Here is a 10,299-nt window from a genome sequence, read left to right on the forward strand (position 1 = left end):
ACCCACCCACCCATTCATCCATCCATTCATCCATATTCATCCATCCACCTACCCACCCTCAAATCCTCCCATCCATCCATCCATCCACCCCCCAACCTACCCATCAATCTGTCCACATTCACTCACACTAAAAATCCGTCTGCGTATCAGAATATCCAACATCTACTTCCCCCCTCCACCTCCACCTCCATCAAGGTAGCCAACTATCTAACCATCAAGCCAGCCAGAATCTCCCTCCCAGCTTGTACCCACCCCTCCTGACTCATCCAATCATTGAACCTTCTCTGACCCCACTTCCTGCTGCATCCTAAGCCAAGTGTCAGGATCCCCAGATGGATTAGGAGATGCAGAGGAGGAGGGGGAGGAGGAGGAGATGACTCTCATCTCACCGAGCCCTCAGAGTGGCTAAGTCACTTGTCTGCCGTGTGACGCGGCCCACAGGCAAGGTCGCCCTCTCTGCTTTATGGCTGCCTATTGCCCATCCTGCCTTGGTGGTTTTCCTTGGTTTCACAAGCACCGGGCTCTGCCATGTCCAGACCCACTTCTCAGCACATGACTAGCTACCAGCTTGCCACATGCAGTCTCCTCCCAGGGCAACTGACCCGCATTCCCCCCAATGTTCTCTCCTAGGGAAAGCAGCCGCATGCTGGCCACAGAATCACTCTGGAGATTCCGATAAGCCTGCCCCTTCTAAGTGTACCAGGAGACTTCCATCCCCTTTGCAGGGTCCTTCTCTGTATTCTGACCCTAATCCTGAGAGGTGGGGATTTCTGTCCCCCCTTTACCTTTAAGTGTCTTCCCCAGAATAATGCAGCTGGGATAACAGGGCAGGGTGTGGGGTGCCTGATGCCCACCCCACTGGCTGCCTTCCAAGCCACAAGGGCTGCATTTACCTTGGGATGTGGTTTTAGCCACAGGGGCGCCCTCTTTCCTCCTCTGCCCCAACCAGGGCCCTCCAGGCCAGCTTAATGGGTCACTGACCAAGGGCCTGGCCCCAAGAGACCGTGAGGGGGTCTTTCCTCGCCTGCCATCTGATGCCGTATATGAGCGCAGGAGAGGAGAGAGGTCAAGAGACCGGACCTGGAACCAGAGGCCTGGTTTCCCTGCCAGCTCTGCAGGGCCTGATTTCCTGATGGGGCAGAAAGGGGCTGATTTTAGAGGGGCTGCAGTGTACAGATGGCGGGATGAGGGCCCTGAGGTTGGCCCCAGGAACAGGCTCAGGTCCCCGGTGTAGGCGTGCAGACAGGGCGTAGGACTTGCGTTCGGCTTGCCTACCTCATCACAGGGGGCAATGCGGCCCATCACGTCCTTCAGGTGCCCGATGGTCGACTCCTCCTGGAAGTCCCGCGGGAATGTCTCCGTCCATTCGGCCAACAACTGGAGCAGTTTGGGGCCAAACTTCCGGACCCGGGCCTGCAAGGGAAGCCAAGGAGCGTCTGCACAAGGTGAAGGGGCCCCATCAGCCGCCGCATCAGCCACGCACTGCGCATGCTCTGCTGGGGTCGGGCTACCCCGGCAGCGCCCCTGGTGGCCGAGGGAGGTGTGCCTGGTGCCTTCTCTGTGTCAGGTGATAGGGCTGGGGGCTGACCACAGGGGAACAGAGCGGGACAGACACACGTGTGGCTCAGGATCCTCTGTTGTTTTTGCCTGCTGGGCATCCTACCTCCCTCTCTGTGGTGATAACATCTCAGTTTGCTTTGGGGGTTTCCGTCTCCCTCATTCCCCGCCCTTGGGGTTCAGAGGCCGCTCACCTCGCCTCAGGCCCCCTGGCAGGGATCCAGATCAGTGCTGGCCAATGAGAAGGTGGTACAGCCCCATCATGCACACTGATTGGCTCACAGATGGGCCTGTCGCCTAAGCTAAGCCAATGAGGTCGGCACTTTCCTTGGGACCTATTTAGAGCGCAGCTTGCTGTTTCCCCTGGAATTGGGAAGAGTAGATGGCGAGCCTTGAGTGGCAGAGGCCACCTGTCACTGGGCAGGGAGACCCTGGCCGAGTGAGGGTGGGGCTGGCCCCGAGGAGAACGGAGCAGAGGGTCGGAGGGAGAAAGAACACGTTTCCATGGGGGTCATTGGAGCCCCGGGAGCCAGTGGTACTTGAGACCTCGCAGTTGCATGAGCCAGCGAAGTCCCTTTGTCTTAGGCCAGCTGTAGTTGGGCTTCTATCAGTATAGCGCCAGAGCCCGAAGGACACACCTATAAACAGTCACAGCCGCGGGATCTGGCCGGGGACGGAGGAAGGCTGAGCCATCAGCAGACCCCACAGGGGGAGGATGGCAGGGAGTGTGCTGAAGGCAGAAAGCCCAGCAGATGCCGCAGGGCCATCCCAGGTGGCAAGGGTCCTGCTGATGGGGCTCTGGGGGCCCGGGTCTGGGCATGCTGTGAGCTCAGGGCCTCCCGCAGGACAGTGGGAAACAGCACCTGGTTGAAGGGTCCCAACTCTGTCCCTTCTAGCTCTGGGCCTCAGACGAGTCAGGAAGCCCCTGTGGGCTCCGGCTCAGGAGCATGGGGGACAGTGACCGCCACTCCAAGAGGTCAATGCATGAGGGCACGTCAGGGGAGTGCCTGATACCGGGAGGCCCCCGCCCTGGCCCTCACCTTGTCCAGCACAGGCTGGTCCAGTTGCTGTTGCTCAATGCACAGGTGGCAGACGCGGGCCAGGAGCTCCCGGGGCTCGATGAAGAGGCGGGCGCTCAGGAGGAAGGTGAAGATGTAGGCTTTCTGGGGGGACACAGAGAAAGGCAGCATGTGCTCACAAAGGCATGGCAGGGCTGTGCCCCCAGGTCCGAGACCAGCCCCAGCCCTAGGGTCTCCCCCATGCGTGGCAGAAGAGAGCCCGCTCTGATGCCCCTCCTCCCCACTGCGTGGGTCACCCACCTCGGGGTAGTAGTCAGTCGTGGGCACCAGGTGCTGGATCAGGGTGTCCAGGGAGGCTGACGAGGGAGCCCCATCCAGGAGGGGCTGCCCAGCCTGCTCGCCATCTGTGGGCTCAGTGGGGGGTGGGCCAGGGCTGCCAGGGGTGACCATGTCGGAGGCGCTCAGTGTCCGGGGCATGCCTGTCTGCAGTAAAAGGAGGAGTTGAGGCACACCTGGGCTGGGGCCCTTCGGTCCCCTGGGCACCTGGCTGGGTGGGCCCTGCCTCGTCCAGGCACTTTGGTGCCCATCACTTCCTGGCAGGGCTGCCAGGGATCCCTACCCCCCAGCACGGCATCCCTCAGGAACCAACCCTCCTCCACTCTTGGTCCAAGCCACTTAGGGACTCTTTCCGCTCCTACCCCCAGGCAAGGTTGTTTTTGACAGGGCTTAGACCGCAATTTGCATATTGCCTCTGCCCGTGGCCACAAAGACTTTTAGTTCAGGAATGGGCCTGATCCAAACTGGAGGGCTCAGGTGGGATCCCAGAACATCTGCGGCACTCAGCTCTCTCCCCCCCCCGCCCCCACTGGGGTCTCTGAGCTGGCAGAATGGCACCAAGCACCAGGGAAGTGGGCCCATTCCTGAGTTCGTCAGGTGAGGCCTTGCAGGAAGCTGTGTGAGTTGGGGTTCTCTCAAGGGTCTCTCTGTAGCCTGATATTCCAGGCTCTTTGAGATTCCGACCCACTGACCCATCCAGCTGTTTCCCCCATGGGAAGCCTCTCCCACCGTGTTCACCCCTCCATCCCTCTGGACACAGCTAAAATGCCTCCTCCTTGGTGAAACCTTCCCTTCTTCCCTACAGTGACTGTGCCCCCACCCAGGCTGGGTGCCGGGTGCAAAGGAAGGCCCCCTATGGCTGTTTGTATTGTGACTTCTCCACCCAAATCTCCTCCAGGCGGAGCTCGGGGCACACGCTCCGAGCGGCACCGAGTCAAGGGTCTGGCCCACAGCAGGTGCGGGCCGTGGACCTGTGTCTCCTCTCCCCGGTTCTTCCACATATCCCCAAGGGCAAGTCTTCCAGAACTAAGCCTTCAGGACACTCACGGCAGTGAGTCCTGGCCAAGCCCGTCTAACCAGCATTCCCCATGACATTGACGTCACCCCCACATTCTTTTTTTTTTTTTTTTAGATTTTATTTATTTATTTGACAGACACAGCGAGAGAGGGAACACAAGCAGGGGGAGTGGGAGAGGCAGAATCAGGCTTCCCACAGAGCAGGGAGCCCGATGCGGGGCTCGATCCCAGGACCCTGGGATCATGACCTGAGCCAAAGGCAGACGCTTAACGACTGAGCCACCCAGGTGCCCCGAAGTCACCCCCACATTCTTAACCGTGGAGTCCCGCAGGCTCACTACAGGGAACTTCCAGGGGACAGAGTCTCCCCATCACCCCGTTCACTCTGCCTGTGCCACCCCCATGGCAGACGGGGACCGGGACCTGGGCCATTTCTGTCTTTCCTGACCCCTGGGTGCCCTGGCTCTCAAAGTAGAGATGGGGATGTGCAGAGTCAGAGCTGATGTTTGGGATTGGAGGGGGTCCCCAGGAGGGCCGTCCTGAGGGTGTACAGGGACTGGGTCACAACATGGGGGGGGCGGCATGGGAACCCGTGTGGACCGCAGCCTGAGCCGCCGTGGCCCCGGGGACGGCGGTGACTCTATTTCCCCTCCCCGGCAAAGCTGGAAGTGTTTAATTCTCAGCTGATGAAACTGTACAATGTCACCAAACCACCCCCTGCCAACCTGGTGGGGAGGCTGCCGTGCACATGGGCACGCGGGGGGCTGCCTGGGGAAGGGTGGGCGACTCTGGTGGGTGGGGGGACGCCAGCTCTGCCTCATGCCCAGGGCGCAGAGTCTGAGCTTAATTCCACAAGACAGAACACACGCAAGGCTGCCAAAGTGTGGTCTCTCCTGCTGGACACTGGGCACCTTCTCTCTGCGGCATTGGGGCTGCCCCAGATCCTAGGCAGATTTTCTCAAAGATGAGCCAGTAGCTCGGGTGGTGGTGATTCTGGAAACCTCTCTGCAGGGCAGGGTGGTCTACCAGACAGTGTGGGAGAAGCCTCTCTGGGGAGGCCAGGATGCTACCACTTCAAGGATGAACTGGGAGGCCCCCAGAACACCTCCAGGCCTGGCCTGCCACTGGGGGCTGGATGCGGGACGCTGGGCACATGGGGAGGGGGGTGGGCTCCGACTCAGCTCTGCTCTGGAGCAACAGGTTCACGCTGGAGGCTGGAGTGAGGCTGGGGACCAGAACCATCGCCATCCACAGGGATGCCCAAAGAGCGGGCAGGCTGCCGGTGTCACCCCTCTGGCCTCCAGCCACCCATGGTGTCCCCAGCTGGGCCTGGGGCCGGGTCTCCGTGGATGTCCTCCTGCTGCAGTCTCTGGGTCCCTCCCTCCCTGGGCTATTGCGAGGAGTGACTACCGGCTCCATTCGAGGTACTGTGGGCTGAGCTGGATCTCTTGGAGCCGGTGGTGGGATGCAGACAACAAGCAGGCGGACATTTGCAGACGGACTGTCCCACTGAGGCACGTGCTCTGCAGGGGGCGCCCAGGCGAGGGGAGAGGGTAGGTGCAGTCAGAGTTGCAGTGGTGGCCCGCCCATCTTCCTGCCCCTTCCGGCATGGCTAGCATGGGGCTGTGGGAGCCCGTCCCTGGCCTCCATGAGAGGACCCCTGGAGGCACAGGGGCTCCTGCTGGAGGAGGGGTGGGGCTGCGGTCTGTGCGGAGGACTGAGGGCAGGAGGCAGTCTACCTAGACACTTGCGCGGCCAAGAGGCTCAGCGTGTGCAGAAGCTCAGCTAAGCTGTTGGTTGCGGCGGGGAGGGGAATGGGCGACATGCTGTGATCATGGAAGTGTGTGCTTAGGTGGCAGGAGCCAGGCTGTGCATCCTGGACAGATAGTAGTGATCGACCAAGCAGGGGATCAGGGGGAGGGCAGGGTGGTGGGGTCACCACATGCCCGTTCTGCAAAAACACAGCCACGTGAAGTTAGAGCCCCCCACACGCCCCCATCCCATAAGGAACTGCTTGTATTAGTCTCCTATCTTTCCAGAGCTTCTTTATGCAAGGACAAAGAAATAGAAGTACATATTCTCCCTTTTCTGACTTTATTAGCACATTGTACACATTCTCCTGTGCTCTTTTCCCTAACAATGTATTTTGGAGAGCTTTCCATGGCAGGACAGAGCGTCTTTGTTCTTTTTTTTTTTTAACGGTCTCACGGTACTCCATGATTTGGCTGTCCAGGGGTAATTTTTAAAAGCCAACGATGAAGCAACTTAAGTGCCCGTTGCCGGGTGAATGGATAAAGGAAATGTGGGCTACTGTTACAATGGAATATTATTCAGCTGTAAAAAAGAAGGGAATGTTGAATAGGCTACACGGTGGGTGAAGCTTGAGGGGAGAACGCTAAATGAGACAGGCCGGCCCCGGAGGGACAAATACTGCGTGGCTGCACTCACAGGAGGTGCTAAGATAGTCACATTCGCAGACAGAGGATGGTGGCTGCCAGGGGCTGGGGGGAGGGGGCGAGTTCGTGTTTAACGGGGACAGAATTCCAGTTTTGCAAGCTGTAAAGGGTCATGGGGATGGCTGCTCAACAATACGGTTGCATTTAATACACTGAACTGTACCCTTAAAAATGGCTTAACGAGGGCTAAAATGGTAGATTTTATGTTATGTGTATTTTACAATTTTTTTTTAAAAGCCAGTGATGATGGGGAAATTGTTTATCATCACAATTTCCCTTGAAAGTCCTTGAATCACCAGTAAGCCTTCCAATCCGTGTTTTTGCGAACACAGCCTGCATGGTGTCCACGCGTGGCGGGCTGGGGGCCGGGGCCGGCATAGACGGGGTCCGAGCCCGAGGGGCTCGCCACAGCTGGGGGCACCGGGGGACCAGCAGGTGGCTCTGCCTGTGCCCTCCGGAGAGCGGTTTCAAGTTCTCGCTCTTTCTGTCGTGCTGGGGGCACGGGGCTCCGCGTGTGTGAGCAGCCGCGTGCGCGGTATGACCCCAGCAGGCTTCCGCTTTACCCCCGTGGCACGAACGAGACTGTTAAACCACCAGTGCGATCAGGCTGCAGCACTGAAAAAGGTGTCACTGGTGGGCCTCCCGCCACCCTGCTGTCCCCGTTGCTGTGATTCAGTGTCATTCCTTCCAGCTCAGTCATCACACAAAGCCTCCCGGATGACAGGCCCCAGGGACACCTGGGCAGATCCCAGGGTGGCAGTGGGTGGCGGGTCGGGGGCATGTCCACCCCGGGGCGAGCCCACTGAGGGGGCACCAGTGCCTTGTGCTGGCCTACAACCAAGAGTGGCCAAGCCACTCTCTGCAGCTGGAACTGCGAAGGCCGCTCTCTGACCTGTCCAGGTGAGGGCCCCTTGCCCCAGGACGAGCCACTCACCAGGCCTTGGCACACACTGAACATGCCTGCCTGGTGGCCTCCCAGTCCCTAGGCCTCATGCTGGCCTGGGTCTCCCCATGCTGCGTGTCCTCTAGGAGGGGCCTGGCTCGCTCACTGCTGCACCCCAGATTCCTCCCGCCCGCCCCCCCGGGCCCATACATGGTGGGTGCTCGGTCAAGGTGCGTGGTGTTCAAGTGACTCAGCAGCGCAGGTGAGAGCAGAGGGGCCTGAGATTAGAGTGGCATGGGGGGATGCGGCTGACATGCGGGCTTCCGAGCGGGAGAGTCAGCGGGAGGGAGGAGCAGGGAGAAGCCCCTGGGCCTGGCCCCGCTCGCTGACCCCTCAGCCCTCCCATCGTTCAGATGAGGAGATGAATGCTCGCAGAGAAAGGCGGGTGCCCAGCTCCCGCACTGAGTACCTGGCTGAGTGGGACTTGAGCACAGGTGTATCTGAGTCCCAGGCCCCATTCCTGTCCACCAGCCCAGCTGGGCCCTGATGCTGGCGCCCCCAGACCACAGCCTCCAGGGGATGCGGCAGACTCCGAAAGTGTGACCAGCAGTGCCCAGGGCGTGAGGAGAGAAGCATGTGCTGGCTGGCCGTGGGGGTCACCTCAGCCCCTCCTGGAGACAGGCCAGCCCTCGCCCACATGGAGTCTGGCCCGTGGGCACCAGTCCCGGGTGCCATGTCTCCTTCCCAGCTCAGACCCTGGCTCCGGACCCAAGTCCACCCCCCTCGTGCTTCCATCTGTTGGGTCTGCCTCCTCGGCATCCATTTCCTTTCCTTGTGGCCAGAACACCAGGCTTTGAGGGTGTTCCCGCAGTAACCACGCCTTGCGATGAATACAGACCGGGGTGCTGAGACCTTCAGGGAGGTTCCGCCCACACCTGGCCAAGGGGCGGGCACCAGCCCTGGCCGATCAGACGCTGCCACCCTGAAAAATGCACCTGAAGAGGGCCTGACCTGAAGAGGCCGGCCTGGGAAGGCTTGGCTTCTGAGTCACAGCTGCCCCCTTCCTACACGTGCACTTCTGTCTCGGTTTCCCTGCTCACATCCCCTACTCCCGCTTGCCCAGCCCCCACCCATGAGGCACATCTGTCTCTGCGTGTTTAGGTCTCCAGGCCCAGCATCTGGAGGTCCTGGGGCTCCCGCGACAGTTACGAGGCTGCCAGTCTGCGCTGCATCTGCGGGGAGGACCCTGCTCCCCCCAAAGCCATCCTGCAGGTGGGCACCCTTCCTTCTGGGGTTTTGCGCTGTCAGACCCAGAGCCCACCTGCCGCCGGGGTCTAGTGCTGGACAGCTTTTTGGGACTGTGTGGCCTAAGCCTAACTCCTGTATGCGACACAGGGACAAGTGTTGGATCAGATGCAATTCCTGGGAAGGTACAGACCTAGAGGGTAACCTTTCTCTCATTCCCCAACATTTCTCTCATCCCCCAAACATCTAACCTTCCTCTTCACTGGCAAGAGGCTGGCAAGGGCCCTGTGGTTCCCCCCAAGGAGAGGTCCATAGAGAGAGTCTAGAGTTGTGGCCACAAAAGAGCACAGCTCCACTGGGATCCTGGGGGGCTGACCACATGCTCAGACCTTCCAAGTTTAATAAATGCCAGGACTCTTGACTTGTATGCTTGGTATCCTCATTTTTTCTTTTTCTTTTTCTTAGAAGGGGGAGCAGAGGGAGAGGGAGAGAGAGAATCTCAAGCAGGCTCCATGCCCAGGAGCCTGATACGGGGCTTGATCTCACAAGCCTGAGATCATGCCCTGAGCCCAAACCAAGAGTCGGAGGCTCAACCGACTGAGCCACCCAGGCACCCTGGCTACTCTGATTTTAAAGGTGGCAATTCAACGTATTAAAAAAAAAAAAAAAAGCCACCATGGGGGCCACAGCGTGGGACAAAAGCATATTTAGAAACAACATCTCCAGCTCCCAGGTGGGCAGTTTCCAAGCCCCGCTCTGCTGTCACAGTCCCCGGTACTGTTTGTTGGTTGGCATTCAAAAACAAAGAATGCAAAGAATGGAAAGCCATAGAACCTATGGAAGAAAAGCACATGGCTGGTCAGCAGAGTGTGTCTTGGGGGCTGGAGAGACGTGCTCCCAGGCCTCCATCCCTGGCTGGGCGCTGGGCCAGGCCTGGCTGAAGGGACAGAGACAGAGGACGCCCCTAGAGGATGACCCTTTGCTGCACGAAGAGTCTCCTGAGCTTTTCAAGTGCCTTCGTGTGCTGAGAACGGGAAGAAGAATCCCTCTTCTTCAGTGTATGGAGAGGAGCCACGAGATTAAGTGCACAAAGCACCCAGCACAGTGTCTGCCATGGAGAAGAAAGGGCCGCCAAGACCAGTCCTCCCCAAGGGCCCACGCCACCTGCAGGGCCTGGAGCCGTAACACGGGTCGTCATTCTAACTGCTAATGGTGCTCTGGGCCAAAAAGACTTGTCCACTGGGCTCCCGCGATTTACCAGGTTTTCCAAGCTGGCTGAGGCTTGGAGGGCCCTCTACCCCAACACCATTGGAATTTTGATAGAGATTGCATTAAATTTGTAGATTGCTTTGGATAGAATTGACATCTTAACAATATAAATCCATGAATACAGGGTGTCTTTCCATTTATTTGTGTCTTCTCTCATTTCTTTCAGCCACATTTTATACTTTTCACTGTGTAAGTTTTTCTTTTCCTGGGCTGAGTTGATTCCTAACTATAAGCTCCTAAGTCTATTCTTTGTGATGCTCTTGTAAGTGGGATGGCTTTATTAATTTCCTTTATTTTTTATGTTTTTTTAAGATTTTATTTATTTATTTGGGAGAGAGAATGAGAGAGAGAGAGAGAGAGCGTGAGAGGGGGAAGGGTCAGAGGGAGAAGCAGACTCCCTGCTGAGCAGGGAGCCCGATGAGGGACTCGACCCCGGGACTCCAGGATCATGACCTGAGCTGAAGGCAGTTGCTTAACCAACTGAACCACTCAGGTGCCCTCCTTTTTTTTTTTTTTT

General features: G+C 58.5%; 1 protein-coding gene across 1 annotated transcript in view; it reads right to left on the bottom strand.

The window, feature by feature from the left end:
- RASGEF1C (RasGEF domain family member 1C) overlaps positions 1-3,056 on the bottom strand; it is an 838,438-nt gene extending 835,382 nt beyond the window's left edge. Inside the window, exons 1-3 of the mRNA XM_021689932.1 lie at positions 2,877-3,056; positions 2,598-2,720; positions 1,276-1,413 (exon numbers count right to left, since the gene is read on the bottom strand). Coding sequence (XP_021545607.1) covers positions 1,276-1,413; positions 2,598-2,720; positions 2,877-3,053 — 438 coding nt within the window. The 5' untranslated portion in view covers positions 3,054-3,056. The remainder of the gene's footprint in view (positions 1-1,275; positions 1,414-2,597; positions 2,721-2,876) is intronic.
- Between the last annotated feature and the right edge of the window lie 7,243 nt (positions 3,057-10,299).

This window comes from Neomonachus schauinslandi, chromosome 7 (assembly GCF_002201575.2).
Source record: "Neomonachus schauinslandi chromosome 7, ASM220157v2, whole genome shotgun sequence".
Lineage (NCBI taxonomy): Eukaryota > Metazoa > Chordata > Mammalia > Carnivora > Phocidae > Neomonachus > Neomonachus schauinslandi.